At 57.4% G+C, this 21,682-nt stretch overlaps 1 protein-coding gene across 3 annotated transcripts in view; it reads right to left on the reverse strand.

Annotated features, from left to right (window-relative positions):
• Positions 1-7,256: 7,256 nt before the first annotated feature.
• CNTFR (ciliary neurotrophic factor receptor) overlaps positions 7,257-21,682 on the reverse strand; it is a 37,799-nt gene continuing 23,373 nt past the window's right edge. For all 3 annotated transcript variants that reach the window (XM_068974225.1, XM_068974223.1, XM_068974224.1), the window contains exons 4-10: positions 20,294-20,527; positions 13,408-13,525; positions 13,075-13,241; positions 11,873-12,036; positions 8,401-8,581; positions 7,878-8,046; positions 7,257-7,784 (exon numbers count right to left, since the gene is read on the reverse strand). In XM_068974225.1, coding sequence (XP_068830326.1) covers position 7,784; positions 7,878-8,046; positions 8,401-8,581; positions 11,873-12,036; positions 13,075-13,241; positions 13,408-13,525; positions 20,294-20,527 — 1,034 coding nt within the window. In that variant the 3' untranslated portion in view covers positions 7,257-7,783. The remainder of the gene's footprint in view (positions 7,785-7,877; positions 8,047-8,400; positions 8,582-11,872; positions 12,037-13,074; positions 13,242-13,407; positions 13,526-20,293; positions 20,528-21,682) is intronic.

Here is a 21,682-nt window from a genome sequence, read left to right on the forward strand (position 1 = left end):
TGGCGGGATGCAGAGAGGAGCCTGGCGGGATGCAGAGAGGAGCCTGGCGGGATGCAGAGAGGAGCCTGGCGGGATGCAGAGAGGAGCCTGGAGGGATGCAGGGAGGAGCATGGCGGGATGCAGAGAGGAGCATGGAGGGATGCAGAGAGGTGCCTGGAGGGATGCAGAGAGGAGCATGGCGGGATGCAGAGAGGAGCCTGGAGGGATGCAGAGAGGTGCCTGGAGGGATGCAGAGAGGTGCCTGGCGGGATGCAGAGAGGAGCCTGGCGGGATGCAGAGAGGTGCCTGGAGGGATGCAGAGAGGAGCCTGGCAGGCTGCAAAGAGGAGCATGGGGTCACAAAGCAGACACAACTGAGTGCCTGAGCACGCTCCAGTCCTTTTACCATGAACTTCCCCTTCTCAGCTCCTTATTTTGGTTCATCTCTTGGCTGGTTGGATTTTGTCCTTGCCTAGTTTTTCCAGAAGGACTCCTGAGTTCTGTATCCCTAAATTCATGATTGAGATCAACCCCTTGGTTCATTATGTTTTGGGGGATGACATTTTTTTACCCTCAGAATTTTGTAGATTTTGTTTCATTATCTTCGTTTGATGAATGTTACCTTGGAGAGATCTGAGTTCAGACTGAATTTCCCCTCCACTGACATGACTTGCTTTTTCTGCCTAGATTTCTCAAGTATTCTTATTTTATCCTCTAAGTTTGGTTGCTAAATCAGTGTGTCTTAATGTCAATGCTATTCCGTATCAATTCTTCTAGCATATGGTGTGCACTTTCAATCTGAATATTCAGTTCTTGTTTCATTTCAGGGGAAGCCTTCCTGTGTTTCATACCTTAATAACTCTTGCTGTTCCATTTTTGGAACCTCAGCTTTAGGGCTGCTAATTATGCTATGGTAGCTTGTCTTTGTCCTTCACTCTAATTGCTTGAATGTCTTTACCTTTCCAATCACATTTACTCTTGGTATTTCAAGGCTTTCCTACACATTACTTTGCTGTCCAGTCATATCCATTCTGTGCTTTGCTGTTTCTGGTTTATTTGTTACATCTGTAATGGTACTGTTTGGGTCCTTTATTATTTTTCCTTACTTCTGTGATCTCTCTTTCATCTCATTGTTGTTTTATCATCCTGTCTTTGGGTTCCTGTTTTATTGATTTCATACTATTATTACAGCCTTCCATAACAGGAAGAACTTGCCAGAAATCTGCTTTTATTCCTTTGGTTGTGTTTTCTTCTAGATTGGGCTGTTTATCTTGTTTTTGCCTTCTGTCCTCCTGTTCCTTTCTTTCCCTGCCTCCTTCCCTTCCTTCCCACCTATGTCATGGCTATGATCCATGCACCTAGAGGCCATGCTCTTTCCTTTCCTCTTACATCTGTCACGTTCACATTTAGCAGACCTCTCCTTGCTCTGGAGTCAAATGCCTGCTCATCTTGTCTGGACCATTTTATCTTCCCCTGGGAGCTATGGTTTAAAAGCTGGCTATTGCTTTCAAGTCCACCCACCCCGTCTCTGTGGCCTGAGGGTGGCTTGGGTGGGGCTGCCTGCTGACCTTGATGGGGCCTGAGCGCTGCCTCTCTGAGGCCTTGTTAGAGATCCTGCTGCAGCTAGTGGGTGGTGCACTGTAGCTTTGGAGCCCCCAGCCTCAGACCAGTACTCTGGAAGATACCAAGCCATAGCACCTCTTCCTGCCTCTCCTGAGGTCTCATGGACGAATACAGCAGGAAGATCCCCTGGAGGAGGGCAGAGGAACCCACTCCAGTATTTTTGCCTGGAAAATCCCATGGACAAAGGAGCCTGACAGGTCCATAGGGTTGCAGACTGACTGAAGCAACCTAGCACGCATGCACATTTACAAAGCATTTTTTTCTCCCCACCCCTCTCCAGATTTTCCCTGAGGCTACCTACTCACTCAACAGTCCACTTCTCTCAGATTACAGTGTATTAGTGAGAATTCTTGGTGTTCTGTTGACTCGCCTTTTCTCAGTGCTACTTTTGGCCATGGGGTTAGGAGACATACCACTCACGCACTGCTTCAGAATCTTCTGTTCCTTTCCTTGGCTATCGCATTTGAAGGTTTATAAAAAGAACTTCCTTGTTTGGTTGGACTTGAGCTTGTAACAGCATTTTTGTTTTGGTTTGTTTTGGCTTTTGTTCAGTTTGTTAGTGGGGGGTAGGACCAAGTGGAGTGATTCTGTGATGGTGACGTCTCTTTGCTGTTCTAACTCAGAGATTCCCAGCCTTGTTTGGTCCATGCCTCTCCCCTGATGGACCCTACCTACCCCCCCCCCCCCCGCCCCCAACTCTGGACAAGATCCTACCAGCCCCATCCCCATGACTCTTAGGTCCCAGTGGTGAGACCGGGGTCCACAGGACTAGGCCTCTGCACAGAGTGGGTACCCAGCCCACTGTGAAGAGGGACGAGCAGGGAGTGTTTCACAGAGGCAGCATCAGAAGAGATATTGGGTAGGGAACAGCAGGAACCAAGACATGGAGATGGGAGCACTAGAAACAGTGATGGAGGAACGGGGTGCAGCGGGGTGGGTGTTGGGTGTTCAGCTGGAGCAGCACCAGCTGAAGGTAGCAGGAGGGGAGACACTGGAGAGGAGGGCAGGCAGGGCCAAGGCGTGCACACTAGCCTGGGGACTGCCCCTGTGCGTGACCAAAGCACTCAGTGTCTGCACTCTCAAGGATCCTCTGGTGTGCAGGGCGGGCACAGATGGGGAGGCCTGGGTCCACCTCTCCTCCCCATCTCAGCTCCTCCCAGGGAAACTTCTCTGATGGCCCACCCACAGCCTCCCTGTCCAGGTGCCCCAAGAGACTCCTGCTCCATCCCTTATAGCCACGCAAAAGGCCTCAGCTGCAGCTGCACTGGGCACATGCTGCCACATCACAGACGTGCCCCTGCTCACCCAGCCACACCAAAACATGACTGCACAGCTGCACAGCATCACACAGACATGTCCGCGATGTTGTGGGCACCCTTCACACAGCCCCACACTGTCTGGCTCCCTCAGGAGCCTTTGGCTCTGATTCTCTTGAGAGCTTGCCCTGCCCCCTGGTGGCCACTCCCCAAGCCATTGCCCTTTGGAAGGACCCAAACCGTCCACTCCCTTCAGGGCCTTTGTTGTTGGTCAGTCGCTCAGTCGTGTCCAACTCTTTGCGACCCCATGGACTGCAGCACGCCAGGCTTTCCTGTCCATCAACATCTCCCAGAGCTTGCTCAAACTCATGTCCATTGAGTCGGTGATACCATCCAACCATCTCTTTCTCTGTCGTCCCCTTCTCCTGCTCAAAGAAGCTTCTAGCCTTGAGCAACCTCTCCCCTCAGACCTCAGGCACTGTCAGACCAGGCTCTCTTGGATCGCTTGCTCATAGACAGGCCTCGCCTCTCCCATCAGACCAGTGCTGTTGGCCAAGACTTTCTCAAATAGAGTGACCAACTATTCTATTTTCCTGGGAATGAGGGGGTATTCAGTGCTAAACCTGGGAAAGTCCCAGGCAAACTAGGGCTAGTTGGTCCTGTTCTCAGACCCTTGTGTCTTCAGAGTAGACCCTCCTCAGACTGGTCCCTTTGGAGATCTCTGGATCGGCCTAGGCCCTCACACTGGCCCTTCCAAACAAGATCTCTTCAGCAGCAAGTGTCTCAGGCCAGCCTCCCTCAGACCAGTCCTGTCACACAGGCCCTCTCAGACCCACTCACCTCCAGATTAGCCTTCCCCATCAGAGTGACTGTCAGCCTCCCTTCCAGCCTCCCTCCTCAGACGAGCTCCATCAGACTTCTCTCCTCAGACCTCCCTCCTCCCTGCCCTCCTCTGAGAAAAGGGGTGAGGATTGAACTCCAGTCCTTCCAGGCTTTAGCCCTACATCCCCAGGTAGGTGCTACCTCTTGAAGGTTCTGTCTCTACCTGTCCATGTTCAGTAGCTCTGGGCATAGTGAACACATGGATCTCAAGACACAGACACAAAGGTGCCGGTCCCAGGGCTGGTTTTGGAGCCAGCATCCACATGAACCTCAAGACACAAAGACACACAGATGCCGGCCCCAGGGCTGGCTTTGGAGCCAGTATCCTATTCTTTACATGTGAAGATAAGCTTTCTCAGAGCCCCAGCCTAGGGAGTTAGTGAGCTTTAGGGAGTTCTCAATGCCAGGGGTTGCATGGAGGTATTCCTGCCTGCAGTCTCCTGACCACCTCCCTCTCCTGGCCGGCTGCCGAGAGGCAGGCGTGGGATGCCTGCACTGATCACTGACTGCCCGGGAGGATGAAGGGTGGGCAGGCAGCCGAGAGGGGGCAGCAGAAGCCAGGACAGCCCCTGGCTCAGGCCAGGGAGGCATGGCAGCCAGGGGCTGGGGTCTGGACCAGGACAGGAACACGGAGAGAGAGGCAGAGAGAGGGAATGGATGCCAGAGTCTGGAAGGAGGAAGAGAGACACAGAGCTGGGGCTGGAGATATATATACACAGAGACAGACACACAGGGAGAGACACGGAGACTGAGCAATGGGGACAGACCCACAGGGACAGAGGGAGGGAAGCAGGAAAAGACAAGACTGAGAGAGAGAGAGAGAAGGGACAGAGGCAAAGACAGGGATGGAGAGAGAGAAAGAGATGGCTAGAAAGACAAAGAGGGCAGCAGACACAGGAGACATACAGAGAGAAACACAAGGATAGAGACCAGAACAAAGGTTCAGAGATAGGCATGGGACGGAGACATAGGCATGGAATGGGTTCAGAGAGATGATGGGCAGACAAGGTAGTGCTACAGGAATGGCACAAAGGAAGGTTCCCATGCCCCTTGAGAGAGCAAGAACTAGTGAGCTGAAAGGCTGGGCTGCTTGCTCTGTGGGGTGGGATCCAAATCTCCCCCAGCAGTGCCCCACCCCCACCCCCACCAGCAGGGTTTTAATTCTCTAGGTTCTGACTGAGCTCCAAAAACTGATGCCAAGGCTGTCCTCAGCTCCCCAGAACCACGATGAGATATAACGGATGTGGAAGAGCCAGCCTAAGGAGGCAGCCACAGACAGCAGCCAAGACCCTCCCCAGGCGAGCAGCCTCTGCAAGGTGGGGGATCAGGACCCCCAAAGAGGGATGACCACCACTGGGCCTGGGTCCAGTCTGGTCAGATGTGGGGACACTGTCCCTGAAGCCCCCTAAGGGCTTGGGATGGGGCTAGGGCTCTCCGTTGGGAATGGAGTCAGGGAGACGCCTTGATCCTCCTCTCCATCGGCCTCTGAGGTTCCTGCAAGCCCCCTCCCTTCCTTCTCCTCCCCAGGCCCCACATAATTGCTTTCCCATGCTGCTAATGGAGGCCAGATTGATGATGCCCAAGCCTTGGGTGGGCGGTGGGTGGGTCAGGGCTGACCAGGGCTCTCAAGGCAGGAAGAGCATGCGCCTGAGACCCCCTACTATAGCCCTCCTACCACAGGACAGGGAAGAGGGAAGCTTGGACCAACCTTGAGAATACAATGTCCTTCTCAAGAGTTGGTGACCCCCCTATGCCCTCCACCCCTGCTGGGCCTGGAATGCAGGTTTCAGGCCCAAGCTTCACCTCACAGAGACCAGACAGACACTGGGGATCCAGGACACAGAGATGGGTCCAGAGTCGCTTCTCAGGAGGTTCTTCCTGGGAGCCCCTTCCTGTCGATGAGGAGCAGCGTGCTCATACAGCTGGGGCTATCTGGCTTGAAAAACCACAGATGTTTCTAGCCTGACACCGGCCTCTGCCTTCCACAGCATCTCCAGCCTGGAACGCCCCCTTGTCCTCCAGTGCCCAGGCTAGAGTAGGGCTGGGCCCATTTGTTCTCAGGCCTTCATCTACCCAGAGTCCTGTCCAGGCCTGACTCATCAGTGCTCCTGGAACCGTGAATCCATCCTCCCAGGACATCATCCCAGGTGGGCATGGAGACCAGCAATGGAATGCCCATTTCCTGACCCTGGCTTGAGGAGGAGGGCTTGAACCCAGGCTGCACGTGTGCCCCGGGGGTCAGCGGCTCAGTGGTGGTCTGGCTTGGTGCATGATGGGGGGTGGGGGTGGGGGAAGTGTGTGCCGGCCTGCACGCTCATGGCTTTGACTCCACTTCTCTCCTTGCTCCAGCTGCCCAGAGCACGGCCAGGCTTGGCTCTCTGGCTGGGGCTCTGGCCTAACCCTGTGCCCCTACCCCTAAGCCAAAGGTGCCTTCCAACTTGGCCCCAGCCTTGGGCCTTCTCAGCCAAGGAGCTGCAGGGGGGTGGCTCTGACAAGAGCGGGACTGGACCTGAGCAGGCCTGGGGCAGCCAGAGGCTCCCCCTCTGAGGAGCAATCAAAGGGAACCTGGAGTCCCATCCTGGGCACTGGAAGGGTGTGGGTGTGAGCAGGGCATGGGGCTGCACCAAAGACTGAGCACCCTATGAAGCCAAAGCCCGCTCCTCTCCCACTCACACCGAATCCTCGCTGTAACCTAACCCTGGGGTAGATCACGCAGTCCACACTCCCTGTCCCGAGTCAAGTCCCGGGTCATGTGCCAGGTGGCCTCCTCCAGGCAACCTCCCTGCCCGCCCAGGCTCAGGCCCCTCTGCACACTGAGCCCCGAGTTCAGGCTGAACCTTGGCCTGTGTCTCCTGGCTGGCAGGGATGACAAGCCCTCCATTCAGAGGATCGAGCCTGATCTCCTCCCCTTCATGCCCCTCTGCCCTATGGGTAAAGCCAGGCCTGGGCACTTGTGGATGCAGAAGCTCCGAAGACAGCCCTTAACAGGCCACAGCCCTGCCAGGACTTAGCAGCCTGCAGGGCTGACTAGAACCCACTCCAGTATTCTTGCCTGGGGAATCCCATGGATAGAGGAGCCTGGTGGGTTACAGTCCACGGGGTTGCAGAGAGTCGGACACGACTGAGGAACTAAACAAGCAAGCAAGCAAGGGCTGTCAGGACATTCCCAGGTGAGAGCTGCCTCGCCAGCTGGGACCTTTCATTCCCCACAACTCCGCCCGTGACCTCCAGGGAGTGCTCCCTCCCCACCAGAAGCAGAAAGCCCCGACCCCAGACACCTCCTCCTGGGAGCTGACCTGCCCCTCCCCACCTCTTCCCTCTTCCAGGCCTGAAAAGGGAGGGGTCCTGGGGTGAGGGTTACCTTCCCAAAGCGGGTCTGTTCCAAGGACTCATGAAATGGTGACATTTAATGAGAACCCCCCCACCCCCACCCCTGTATATACATCTATAAAAAATTCAAATACAGCAAGTTACCATTGAGTCAGACTAGAAGGGACTGACAGGGCATTAAATACTGTGGGGTGGGAGCAAGAAAGGTGGAGGGTCGTACAAAAACAGGGGCAGAGGTGGGGGACTGAAAAGTGTGGGCGCTGGGGGGAAGGGGATGGCTGGGCCCCCCCAGCGTCAGGAGCTTATAATCTGATGGTGGCAACAGAGACCCTGGGACAGACAGGAGCGGGGGACAGGAGGAGAGACTGGATGTGAGGGGCTCCCCTCAGGCCCCCCCAAGGGCTCCTGGGAGTCGCTGGCGTTGGAGGGTCCAGCCCCAGGGGGGCAGGAATAGGGGCGAGTGGTGGGGTCTTTGGTGGGTGGGTTAGCTGCATGGCCCCCTCCCGTGAGGGAGGGAGGTGGGCCGGCATGGGGTGGCGGGGCCAGGGGAGGGACGGCAGGCCCGGGCCTGCCGGGGTCTCTACAAATTGTGTCTGAAGAGAATGCAGAAGGCTCTCCTGCCCGTGTGCAAAATAGAAACCGGGGTCTTCGGGCTCAGCTCCGGCCTCCTGCTCCTCTGCAGGTGCGCTGGCATGTCCTCACAGGATGCCGGGCTCTGGGGGGTGAAAAGGGCAGAGGCCATAAGGGAAGCGGCTGGCCAGGGGGTCCCCTCAGGCTCCTCTCTGCCGCCCAGCCTCACTCCACTCACCAGATCAGGAGACTGCTGGCAGTGGTGGCAGCGGCAGCCAGGGCCAGAGTAACAGGGACACTGACGAAGGAGGGCGCCAAGGCTGCCCCGCCACTGCCCAGCTCCCCGGGGTCACAGATCTTCGTGGTGGGCGGGGGTGCCAGTGAGCTGGTGGTGCTGGTCGTGGTCTCTGGGGAACATGGAGGAAACTCAGGGAAGGGCTCGGCCAGGGCTGGGGTTCCCCCCGGATCTGGGGGTCCAGGAGACACGGCTCCTGCCTCCTGTGTCAGACCAGTGCTGCCTCCCCCGTGAGACAGCCCCAGCCTCACCCATCAGGCAGGTCCTTGCTGCTTCCCCCAGGCACACAGATGACCCCTCCATCCAGTGGCCCCTGCTGAGAATGTCCAAACAGCAAGGACAAGGAGCAGCAGGGGTTGGATAGACCGAGGGGAGTGTGGCAGCCACACAGGGTTCAGAGAGCCCTAGGGCAGACGCTCCAAGTCCCAGGAGGACAGGAGGCAGCACGAGGTGAGGGGAGGCTCACCAGGGGCCTGGGCCTCAGTGGTCAGGTGTCGTGGCTCCTCCGTCCAGGGCGTGGCGTGGGCAGCCACACTCCAGTCGCTCCACGTCCCAATCTCGTTGTCCTTGGCCGCCACCTGGATGATGTACTCCTTGCCAGCATAGGCATCTGTGATGGTGTGTGCTGTGCCGTCTGACAGCTCCACCTGCAGCCAGACCACCACGGAGAGGGGCGGGGAGAGGGACGGTAGACCCTGGAGGTCAGGAGAGTGAGGCACCCCCGGGAGACAGGAGGACGCTTTGGGGAGGGGAGAGGAGTGAACATACCCCTGAAGGGCACGAGGACTTCCCTGGGGGAGGGAGGGGCTACTGAGAACACCCCTAGGGGAAAGGAAAGACACCTCAGGAGGAGACCCTCCACCAGGGAGTGAAGACAGTCCTGAGGGAGATCTTTAAGGAGACAGAAAGCACCCGCACCCTGAGGGGAGAGTCAGCAGGACTGTGCTCACGTCTCCAGCTCTCTCACAAGCCCCTGACCTCGGTCTCAGCAGGAGGCAACACGAGGTTGGGGTGAGAGAGGGTTAGTGCGGTGCTGCCCTCTTCCTCCCCCATGAAGAAGCTGTTTAGCGGGAAAGCCACACGCACAGACTTGGAGCTGGGCTGTCCGAGCCCAGATTTCAGCTCCATCCATCCCCTCCTTGCTAGGTGACTTACTTAACTTCCACTTGCCTTGCAGTCCTCATCTGTAAAATGGCGTTAACGATCTCCCTCACAGGGTTGTAATAAGGACGCAGGCACCGGGCGAGGGCCAAGCAGACTTCAGCCAGCTCTGTCATTATCACGGGTTCCAACTCGGAGCCCGGGTTCCCAGATGCCTAGCGCACCCACCAGCCTGGCCCCAGCTGGGTCTCTCCCTCAGGGAGGCCTCCAGCCTGAGGCGGAAAAGGGGTGGGGGGCGGTTCCGGGGCAGAGGGACAGCTGCTCGATTTCCTCCTGGAGGCATCGCTACCCCGCCCCCGCCTGGCCAGCCCCATCATGCTGGTCTCCCCCACCCTCCAGGCTGGCCTGCCTGTCCGGCGCCCCTCCCAGGCCCAGGCTGGGCTCTGGTTCATCTCAACGGCACCCGCTGCCTCATTAAGCCGCCTCGTAAACAGGGGCAGCCGGCAGGGGCGGAGGAGGGGCCGCTCTGGGCCACGTCTGGCTTCAGGGCTTTTTTGGTCCCCATTCCAGTCTTCTCCCAGCAAGCCAGGGTCTGGGCTACCTGACCTGACAGCCTGTGAGTACAAGAGTGTGTGTGTGTGTGCGTGTGCGTGTGCGTGTGTGTGTGTGTGTAGCTGAGTCCAAGCTGGGGGGAAGGCTGAGAGCCTGTGAGTACAAGTGTGTGTGTGTGTGTGTAGCTGGGTCCAAGTGGGGTGGGAAGGCCTCCCAACCCCTCCAGGATCCGTGGGCCTCAGGTAGGAGGTGTGGGTAGAACCAGAGTCAGTATGGAAGACATTTTGGACCCAGACCTGGGCTCAGTGAGTCCTACTCTAGCCCTCGACCAGTTCCACCTCTGGTCCCCTCTGGCTCTGCAAAGACTCCCCCTGCTAAGTAGACCCAGCTGATTCAGCTCCTTCTCCCCCTCGCCAGGATTCCACCCTCAGGCCCCCTGCTTTGATTCGTCCCCCAGATCTTTCCCCAAATGGAGAGGACCATGGGGAGCAGTTCAAATGACCACCTCACTGGCAGGCCTAGGGTGGGCAACCCACCACACCTCTAGTGATGTGCCTATAAGCCCATGGCTCTCCAGAAAGCCACGTCTCCTAGGCGTGGGCCCTTCTAGTCAGGTTGTCACTGATCCCTTAATCCACCACCTTCAGAGAATGGCTCCACAAGTGGCAGGAATTCCCGAGTTGCTGGCATCTGCCTTGACTAGGAGGCCTCCCTCCAGTCTGTGGCCACATGCCCTCCGGCCTTCCTGCTGAGTGAGGCCCAGGGCCTAAAGATGCAGGGAACCCACGCTCGCCTCCCCGGTCCATTTTGAGAGCCCCTGCCAGACCTCAGGGCACCCATTCTTGTGTGATTCCTGGCCTGTATCTCTCACTTCCTCCTGAAAAGCCAAGTGATGTTTTTCTCTGCTTGCCCCTCCCCATCATACACCTGCCTCTCCCCAAGACTAAGGACTGGGGACAGTCAATGCTGTTCATAGCAAAACTCAAGTTCAAAAGAACCACACATCTAGTCAAGCACCATGCTGACGTGACATGGAACAGGGCTAACGTGGGCCACAGGCCACACGTGTCCTTGCCATGTAACCCACATACTCTGCTCTGCACATGTCAGCATGGGGGTCAGTTCTGCCCACGGTGCAGGCCAGTGCGTGGCCTTGGCACGTTAGTCACATGCATGGTGGGAGCATGGTTCCTGCTGGGACCACGTGTGTGTGTGCATGTTCCCGTGTGTGTGTGGTGGGCAGTGTGCCAGGTCCACGGCAAGGCGTGTGTGCTGCGACGCGCAGGGCTGCTGCCTGTAGCTCGTTAGCAGGGGTGGGGGGCTTGTGAAACTAGACCCTGGTTATTAGCAATGCATTAGTCGTGGGCAGCTGGCCAGGCAGGAGGGACTCCGGACTCTGTCAGAGAACATATGAGCATATGAGCAGCCTTGTGGGGGCCAGGCCTGCAACGAGGACAGGCGCCCTGGAATTGCATTACAAACTTTAAAGGCCAGCTGGGATGGGGGCATGAGATGGGGCTGGAACCAGGTAGATGTGGTGGGGGTACAGGGTGACCCTGAGTGCCAGCCTGGGTTGTCCCGGGAAGCATCCTCCCAGCCCCAGTCCTTGCCTTCAGACTTCCAGCCCTCAGACAGCACCCACAACCCCAGGCTCTCAAGGACAGAGAAACTCCAGTCTGACCCGAACCCTTGGCAGATCCCCAGAGCTCTCTCTCATAGCTTGATCAGCATCCCAGACAACAGCCTGACCCCGTGCTGCCCCTGTCCACGGCTTGCTTCCTGGCCCAAATCACCTTTTGATCCATAACTTAAGGCTGACACCTAACCGAGGCTTGACTTTGGAGCCATGACACTAGTCATGGCCTGAGCTCACACCTTGGGTTGAGCTTGACTCTATTGCCTGATTCTGACCCCTGGAGCCCATCTGTGAGGACAGGGACCATCCTGTCCCTTGGGTCCAGGCCCAGAGCCTGGTCCAGAGTGTAGGAGAGAGAAGTCTGATCAGGGCTGAAGCCAGAGACAGGAAAAGGGAAACACTGCCACCATCTGCCCCCAGCATCTCTCTCCACTATCCCGGGGAGTCACATAGACAGGTGTGTTTGACTGTCCTAATGGCAGTCAATCAGGATGCCTCCCCTCAGCTCCATCCATCCTTCCAGGCCCACCCTCCACCCCAGAAAGCCTCTCTGACTGCTCTCAGGCTTCCCACTGGAACAGCCAGCAGCAAGGACTCCCATGCCATGTGGCTCTGATTCCGGCTCTCGGGATCCGGGCAGGGCACTCACATGCTGCCACTGGTCCAGGATGAGGGGTCGATAGCGCAGAAAGAACTTGAGAGGAAAGGACTCGGGGTCGGGCCAGGTCGACGGGGTCTGCCACGTCACCTCTAGCCGGCGAGGGTTGCTGGGCACTGGCCGGGCTACCACGTTTTCCGGAGGGTCAGGCTTCACTGTTTAGGAAACACAGTTTTGGTGCCACGCTGATCTCTTGGAACAACCCCAGCCACCATGACAACCAGTGCACATCGATAATCATTGGTCTCCTCTGTTGTCAGCTTTGGCAACTACTGTTAACAACCATTTCATTCCTCCCACCTTTCACATCCCTGTCATCACCAATGACTGTCACCAGCTCATGATATCAACATCATAAATTTCATCCCAACCCCATCCTCATGATGACCAGCATCCCAATGACTAAGCCGGTGTCATGCTCTATCATGACCCTCATCATCACCTGGACCACCCACTCCTGTACCAGAATCATATACTCCCCCCAAGCCTGGCTTTCCACCTCAACTTTTCCAGTTCCCAACTGAGACACAGCCTCCCTTGGAAGAGTCTGGGCTTGAAGCTGCTCTGTGGGTCAAGGTTAAAAGACAGTTCACAGGTGTTGCAGATCTGGGTTGGAAGTGGGCTGAGGATCTGATGGAAGCAGCTAAGGGCTGAGGTCATGTAGAGTCTGGCTGAGGACCCAGCCATGGCGGGGGTGTGGGCGGAGGCAGAGGGTCTGGCTGGGATGGGACAGGGGCAGGCAGGGGGTCTGGTTGGGATGGGGGCTGGGAGGAGGGCGGTCTCTGTCCCAGTCCTGTCTCCTATTCTGACACCTCATTCATCACAGGCCGTAAGGAAGCCATTAGCGTGGTTGTGGCGGTGGGGGGCGGGGGGGTTGGATTGGAGGCTGCAGCTGCACAAGGGTCTGGCCCAGCCTGCCCCCCTCCCCCTCCTGCATGCTCTGGGAGCCAGAGAGATGAGGAGAAGAGCTGCTGGAGAGGCCTCTCGGCCCCAGCAGGTAAAGGGCATCCACTCAAATGTTCACAGGTGTGTACATGCCACGCGTGGACGTACATGTTATACATTCCACACACACCTGGGCAGACACTTGTGAACATCCCCACGTGGGCCCATACACACTTCTGGCAAACATTCACTTACTCCCACTGCAGGATGCAGCAGGGAGCCCCTCCCTCCCCGCAATCCCCACGCACCAATGGTGAACTCATCAAAGGTGATGGCTGTGGCATTGTGGCCCAGGGCATTGCTGACACTTATCGAGACCTTGTACTTGACGGTGGAGAACAGGTGCATGTAGCGGATGTGGCAACGGTTCTTGACGGCCGGGTCCTTCTCACAGACCATTATTTTGGAGCCGTGCCTGAGGAGGGGTGAAAACCAGGCACCATCACCAACCTCAAGGATCGGGCAGGGTGGAGGCTGGGAGAAGGTCGAGCCCAAGGCTGGGCTACAGGGTGTGGATGGAGGGCATGGAGGGGGCCCGGGAAAGGTCAGGGTTGAACCGGGTCCTGGGTGTGTCTACTCACAGCACAGTCACATTGAAGGTGTTGGGGATGTAGGTGGGAGTGGGCAGATGCCAGCTGCAGTAGAAGCCCTTGGGATAAGTGTTGGAGCGGCAGCTGAGCACAGGCTCCCGCGGCGGCACTGGGGGGGAGGGGTGAGGACAGCACGGTCAGGGCGTTCCTGAGCCCCCCAGGCCCTCGTGCAAGTGTGGGGACAGGTGGGCCCCAAAACCCCAGCTCTCCCTCTTCAACCCAACAGCAATGCCAGAGGTGGGGGTGGGAAGTGCTGTCAGCGAGGGTCTGAGGCTTCCCAGGCCACAGAGAGCCAGATGTTTAATTAAAGAAAAACAAGGGCTGTATGGAGAGGGAGCCCCCCTCCACCTGCTCAATGGAGGCGGGAACCATGGGGAGCAGGGGGCTGTGGGCCTCAGCTCATCAATCACGGGACGGAGGTGATGTCTGGGGGAACTGGCCCCAGCCCTACGTCTCCTGCCACCTTGCATCCATCTCCAGAGGGAGACTGCAACAGAGGTCACGGGTGGGGGGCTCCACCGGGTCCTCTGGTTGCTGGGGTGATCAGGGTGCACTCCCGGCCGAAGACACATTCCAGGCTTCCCCTCAGGAGAGAAGAAGGGACACAAGACAGCCCTGGGGGCTCCACACAAACGACAGCACTGTTCACACTCATGTATGTGTTACGTGTGTGTGTGTGACGTGAGTGATGTGTGATGGAATGTGGGAATGTATGCAGGAGGGTCTGTATATGCAGCTCACACCACATGCCTACACGTGTGACTGTGTGTGTGTTGTTCCGTTGGCGTGTACTCACCCCAGCCCCAGTCCCCAGCTTCTCCATCAGACCCTTTAAGAAGCCCGTTATACAGTCAGCAGCTGCCTTACTCTGGGGACCGCAGAGGGCCAGAGAGGGCTGGGGACATGCCTGGGGTCACACAGCAAGCCGGAGCCAGTGCCAAGCAGCAGGATGGGAATACCCACTGGCATGACCACACCTATGTACTTGGGAAGTCCTCCCTGCGTCCTAACCACTCTTTTTGCTGCTGTGAGCACTCAGCCGAGCTGTCCCACCCTCGGGTGTTGGGTAAGGCGTGAGGACAGCCGGCTCAGGTTCCTGGAAGGAGGCAGTTTCTGTGATCTGACCCAGGCAAGGAATGTCCGTCCACAGCTCCGGGGATACTGACACCTCCCTTCTGTGCCCTCCCACCCCGCCCCTTGCCTGACAGGTGGACAGGAAGCGGGAGGGGGCAGCTCAAGAAGCCAGGGATGGTGAAGGGGAGGGCATGTCTACGCCTGCTGAGTGGCTGTGGTGATACACGGCGAACTGTGGGCTCTCATCCAGGGTGCACGTGATTGTGAGTGACTCTGTGTGATTTCATGTTCATGCCCAGTATTGTGAGGTATGTATGTGCTCAGACCCCCAGGGAGTGATCCAGCTCTGCACCAGGAGTGATGAGGGCGTCAGATGGGCACGAGGGGAGCTCAGGAGTGATAAGGGGGCCAGAGGGACGTGAGGAGAGCCCAGGAGTGATGAGGGGGCCAGACAGGCACGAGGGGAGCTCAGGAGTGATAAGGGGGCCAGAGGGGCGTGAGGGGAGCCCAGGAGTGATGAGGCGACCAGAGGGGCGTGAGGGGAGTCCAGGAGTGATGAGGGGGTCAGAAGGACATTAGAGGAGCTCGAGAGCAATGAGGGGTGTCAGAGGGGCATGAGGCCAGCTCAGGAGTGATGAGGGGGTCAGAGGGGCACGACAGCAGCTCGTGTGTAGCAGGCAGAGTGGGCGACGGTGTGGGCTGAGATGTCTCCAGCCCCAGGCCTGCAGGGAGAGTTGGGGCCAGTGGAGCCTGCACAACGGGCAACCTGCCTGCTGCCCGCTGCGGTCTGTCTCCCCTGGGAAGCCTTCCTGGCCCTGAGTTCATCTTGTGTCTGTCCTGTGTTCATCCTGTGTGCCTCACATATCCCTTGCCTATCTGCCCAGGGGCATAGAGGCATGGGGGTGGGGTGGGGGGGGCAGCCAAGGACACAGGAAGTGCCTTGTGGGGACCTGTGGGCCAGGCCAGAGCTGGCAGTCACCCCAGGAGGAAAGGACATTCCGAGGTCGGCTGAGAAGCCTCCACTCCCCTCCGCACCCTGCCCCACCCTCCCTTAGCCCAGGCTTCAAAGGAGAGGGCGCTGGGGGGGTGAGGACTGAAGCCTGCAGAGTCAGCTCCCTGCCACCTGGGGCTCTGGAGGGCAGAGCAGGGACAGACTCGCCTCCCCATTGACCAGCTCCCTCCGTTCCCCTCTGACCATCCTCCCCCCTCAGATGAGCCTCCTCTCAAACCTCCCCCTCAAACCAGTTCCCCTCTCTGACTGGTTGACTGGGCAGGTCATGGCGGGCGGTGGAGGGGCGGGCAGGGCTTTGTCTGTCATCTGGCTACTCCTGCCTGGCCCTGGGCCCTGAGTAGGGAAGGGCTTGGGTTTCCTGACAGGGACCAGGTTTCTCAGAGGGAAAAGGAGGAAAGAAAAACAGAGAAAAGGAAGAAAAGGAGTGACTCGCTGCAGCTGGAGCCCAGCTGAGGGGCTGGGTGGGTGGAGGTGGGGTGCTGTGAGAGACCAAGTGTGAGGCTGTGGGACAGTGTGCAATTAGGAGGCCTGTTGTGAGTGTGCTGCACGTCAGGGGAGAAGCTGTTTGTGAGAGGCTGCAGTTGTGAGGCGTCGTGTGGAACTCTGATGGGCTTCCTGTGTGTGACTGGGAGTCCGGGCAGCTGTGTCACCGCGACTGGACGTGTGTGGCCAGATGACTGTGTTTGTGTGGGACTCGGGGTGAGGCTGTGCGATGTGGGGACTGTTCACATGTCTGAGGCCGCGTGGCCGAGGTCCTCTGTACAGAGGCATGTAAATGCGCTGTTGTGTGTGAGACAGTGATAGAAGACCATGGACCTGCGACGCTGTGTGTGAGACAGACCTGAAGCCTGAAGGTGTTTTTCAAACCGTGGGTGTGGGAAGGTGCCCAGTGTGTTCACACATTTAGCAGAACACACCGTGTGAGAGCATGTGTGTGAGCCGAAGCCCGTGCGCATGCGTGTCACGTTATCACAGACACACACGCTCCGGGGTGCCCAGACTTCCTGAGTCGCCCCTGTGGGGGCTCCTGAGGATGCCCAAATGACAGCATCAGCCTGCAGAAGGGCATCCTAGCGCCCCACGCGGGGCCACGTGTGCGTGTGCATGCGTGCGTGTACCCTCGCTGGCCCAGGGTTTGTTTGTTTTCCTCCTAATTGGCTTGTTTTTCCATGTCCAGCCCACCAAACCGCATGTTTTTCCTCTCATCTCGCCAGCCCGCCTGGGCTGGAGCCCCCGGCACGCATGAGGCCTGCCCAACGGCTCAGAGAGGAGGAGGGGCAGGCTGCCCACGCCCCTGGCCAGGCCAGATCAGGCCAGGCAGGGCGGGGTGACCCTTCCAGCTCCAGCCCTCCCGGGCCACACCCACACTCCTCCTCCTCCTCTTGCCTGGGCATTCAGGGCCCGTGGCCCATCCTAACCTTATCTCGTGACATCTCTTCTGGCCTCCCAAATGCCCACCTTCCACCCATCTTTTCTCTCTCCAACTTCTTCAACCATGCGCTGCTCTTTCCTTCCCAGCAAACAGAGCTGAGGAGGAAGCGATGCTGAACCGAAGGGGACTAGAGTTCCTGTCTTGACCAATCAAACACGAATATTTTAAAACTGGACAAGGAACTGTCTATTTAAAATTAGTCAGTCTCTGATTTATTTCAGCCTAAAATCAGAATGATATGGAATTAGCAGTGTCTAGGGAAACAAAAGGATGCTACTAAAAGGAACGTTGTGATCCTGTTTCCTAATGTGTGTGTTGGTGGGGGGGTGTCCTTTCATCACCTTGGGTAGGGGCCTCTTTAGAAGGGGGTGTGATCATCTGCCTGAGGACAGAAAGGTGGGTCAAGAGGAAGCAGTTCAGGTATCAGCCTGGTTAAGGGGACTTACAACAGAATATTTTTATGATCAGGTTCCCTTGGAAATAGAGACACAAAAATCTTACATGTTTAAGATAAATATTAAATAATTTTTAGTCTGAATGGCCCACAAATCAGGGGTAACTCTGTCCTGTTCTCTGAGAGCTGGTGAGAAGGATAATTTGATATTGAATGTTGCCAAACCTGGTCTCTTGTTACTAATATAAAGTGACTGAAATGATCATGATTAATGTCCCATGTTCCTCTGACCAACCCTAGAAGGAAACAAGGCAATGTGAGATAAGTACCTGATAACTAATGCTACAGCCAATTCACGGCCAGCACCCCTCTGACAGGCAGGGCCTGAAGAGTGGTCAGCGCTATATATAAAAAGTCTGGGCTCTGGTCACAAAGAGCAGCTGTGGGCATGGCCTGTGGGCATGGCTACCGGCATTACTTCTAGACCCAATCTCCCTTCAGTGACCTCTCAAAGAAAATCAAGTAACTGGGAATGAGGGCCGGAGTCACCCAGGCCTGGCCATCACAGCCAGCTTTGGCCATCAGAAGCCTTCTGGGGCTCAAGCTGATAAGACACGGGTGTGGGTGACTTGTGCCAAGTTGGCCTCATCCTTCTTGCATGCCACTCAGCATGTGGCCTCTTTCCCCACATGAGGGCCCAGGGCTAGGCTGCGGGGTCCACTTCTGGTGCACCCTGTGTGGGCCAGGGAAGACTCCAGTGGGCAGGAGTCACTCCACCCTGGGCTTGCGACTAAGATGTTTTGTTATGACTGCCGTCTCTCCAGTTTAAACATGTAAAAAGGCTTTTCTGTGGGGAAAGGAACATCCCTACCAAAACATACTTTCCCCTCTCCTCTGGCCCCACTGATGGGTCAGTGTTTTGGTGGAGGATGCTGAGCAACCCTTCAGCCTAACATTTCCCACGGTTGTCCACATCTATTGCCTGACAATGGGGCAAGGACCCGCTCTCAGGCCCCTCAAGCATTTCTTCCCCTCGGTAGATTGGCAGCTCCGAGGGAGTAAGCAGAGTGGGGTATATCGCCCAAATGGGATGAGGCTAGAGAAGCCTGAATCCTTGGTTCAAGAAGAAAAGAAACGAAACTATGTTAGGAGTATTTATTCTGTCAGTTGATGCCTCCAGCTGAGCACTAAGGACCTGCCCAGCTGACCCTCAGCAACACTGATAACCTCCTCCTCCCGAGCTTCCTAACACCGCTTCTGAATCGCACTCACTTGCTCCCCCTTCTCCCTTCCTGCCGGGCTCCTTCTGATCTCTCATCTCTTTTTGTGGCTCATTTCCTTCGATCAACCCCTTTTACGGCGATGGTCTTCAGGGCTCGGTCCTGGGTCATCTTCTCTCTTCATCCCACAGTCTCACCCTTGACCATCTCATCCCCTCCCAAAGAATTAATGCTGACAACCACCCCCTTCTCAATTCCCATCTCCAGCACAGGCCTCTCCCTGAGTCCCAGAACCTCAGATCCATTGGCTACCAGCCATCTACTCCTGGTTGTCCCCCAGGGACCAAAACCCAACATCTACAGCAGATGGTGCCGCAGATCCCTCACCCGTACCCGCTGACCGCCTCTGCAGTTATTTGCCTAAGAGCTTTCTTTGGCCACCAAAACCTGCATTGCCTGCTGGGGCATCAGGCCAAAAGTGCTGGGGAATGAAAGCCTCCCCGCCCCCGCCCCCACTCCTCAGTGTGTAAGCATCCGGGCTCCTCAGCCCTCAGGCAGGAGAACTCCAAGGCACTTGCCCTGCCTCCTCAGCTCCTAGAGCTCCCCCAGCAGGGTGGGCTCCAGCCACCCAGAAGCAATGGCTAAGTAACTCCCTCTTTATTGGCTAACATCACTTCCTTTTCTCTATCATTTCTCCCATGCCCTAATGATGTTTCTGTCACCTGCCAAATAAACTACTTGCCTGTGAACTATCATCTTGGGTTCTGATTCCAGGGAAAGCCAAACTGAGACACCGCATGAACAGAACACACTGCCTCCTCCTCCAGCTGACCCCTGCACCTTGTCTCCGTTGCAGCAATCGGTCCTACCAGCTGTCTTGACTCTTCCCACTGTCCACTCTCCAACTCTCCCTACCTCTGATCCATCAGCAACTCCTGGAGGCAAAATCATTCTTCTCAGCTTCCCAACCCCATGTTCCAGTCCCAGGTCTTCCTCCACTCTCTTGCATCCCAGCAACAGCCTCCTTCCTGCCCCTTGCTTTGCCCACCCACCTGCCAGCCCTGCAGCATAGTGAGAAAGATCTTTTAACAACATGACCCTGATCATGTCCCTCCCCTCCTTCAGCTCCCTTCTGCCATTTACACCAACCCAAGTGGCCTTCCCAGGCCCTTTCAGCCTCTGAGGACTATGATCACATTCAGCTCTCAGCCAGAAAGAACTTTTTCAATGTATCTTCCAAATTCCCCAAGTCTCCAAGTGCCTCCCATTCCAGGAAGCCTTCCTTCTTCCCCGGGGCCTCCTAGACTGTCCACCCCTCTCCCAGCATCACCAGATACCCCATTTTCTCCCCCAAGGCCCTTGCAGCCAGCCCCTGGGAGAGCATGCACTGGAACAAGGCCAACCCAGCTCGGAGCTGTGACCTAGGATTCCTCCCACCAGGCCCCACATGGGCAGTGCCCTGCCAGCCCTCCTGAGCCCATCTTGTCATAGGGGACAGGATTTCTGGGTCTCAAAGACCTCCAGTGGAGGGTGGATACCGGTGCAAAATGCCAGAGGTCTGCACTCAGGGGGCGACACTGGGCTCAGAGGTCGGAACAGTAGGCTTAGACAAGGTCAGAGGACAGGGGTCAGGACCTCCACCACCACCAGGAAGGGGATGTGATCTGGGCCAAGGGTCTGGGCCTCATGGACTCCCCCAGTGAGTGAAGTCGGGGGTCACACAAGGGGTTGGGAGTCACACTTACAGCCCACATGGAGAAGCACCTGGTGGCGCAGGTGCCAGGAGTCGCGGTGGAAGCAGGCGTAGAGGCCGCCGTGGCCCAGCTCCAGGCTCCGGAGCACGAGCTGAGAGCCGTTGAGCAGGTCAGGGGCCAGGTCTGTGCCATTCACCCGCCACGTCACCGCCGCGTCCCAGCTGGCGGTCCCACACGGCAGAGTCACGTCTGAGCCCAGGCGCTCGTACTGCACGTGGGGAGTCTCTGTAGGGGGTGGGGAGGGCACAAGGCAGAAGTCACAGGTCACAGCCCGGCCCAGCACTTCCAGATGATAGCGTAGTGAGAGCAGGCGCCCTGAGGCTCAGGGCGCGAGTGTCTTGGGGAGACAAGGGATCTGCAAAATTCCTTCATGGCATGCAAGGGCACAAGTAAATGAGTGTCTCCAAACTTGGATGTGTGTGTCCAGGGACTGTGTGTGTGACTGGGCGATGCTGTGTGTGTGTATGAGAGAGTTTGTGTAGAGTGCTGGGACAGAAGACCTAGGTCACCTCCTGTCACCAGGTCCTTTTGAAAGTTTTCCTGACCCCCAAAACCCCAGCCTCCCGCCACCCAGAGGCCCAGCCCCAGTCACTGACATCTGCTAGCCAGGCAAGCTGAGCCAAGGGGCCCCCTCTTGAACTCCTTCCTCTGTCTCTTCCCTTCTCCTCATCCTCCCCATCCTTGTTTTTGTGTCCTGCCTTTCTCCCTCTCCCCGACAACTCTGAACCCCCGACAAGGCCCTGTCCCCCAGCGGGCCAGGGCAGCAGAAGGAGGAAGAGTAGGCACAGGAGCCCTAGGGAGCTCCTGGCAGCTGTCAACATGGTGGGGAGGCAGGAACTGCATGGGCTGCGGGTGCGGGTGGGGAAGCGCAGGGACTGCGGGAGCTCTGACCATGCCTCTCCTGCCCCCAGGAGGGGCCTGTCAGAGCCCACAGCAAAGCCCAGCCCTGGCCTCAGCTGCCCAGGCATGATGGACAGAGCCCAGGAGACTGGAGTGGAAGGGCGGAGGGGGCAACTGTTGAGAGGAGAGCGAGGTGAGGAGGCAGTGAGACAGAGAAAGTCCTGGACACTGACCTCCAGACATGGCCGAGCAGCAGGGCACGGGGAGACACAGGCCTGCCCTCGTCATCCCGCCCCCCAGCCTGGAAGGATAGATGCTTCCCCAGACCTGCAGTTCTGTGTAGTGAGGGTGGGAGGGGCAGAGCAAGGGGGGTGGGGGGCTGCGGGATCCCTCGTTAACACTCCCTCGGTCTCCCCTCCAGAGAGCCACCCCGCTGAGTTGGGGGATTTTCAGAGGCAATTCCTGTTAACGAGCCAATTAAGTTGGGCCAGTGGCCTCTTAATTAGACTTGTTAACACCACCGGGGCCGCAGGAGGTAGG

Source organism: Capricornis sumatraensis, chromosome 6 (assembly GCF_032405125.1).
Source record: "Capricornis sumatraensis isolate serow.1 chromosome 6, serow.2, whole genome shotgun sequence".
NCBI classification, from domain to species: Eukaryota; Metazoa; Chordata; class Mammalia; order Artiodactyla; family Bovidae; genus Capricornis; species Capricornis sumatraensis.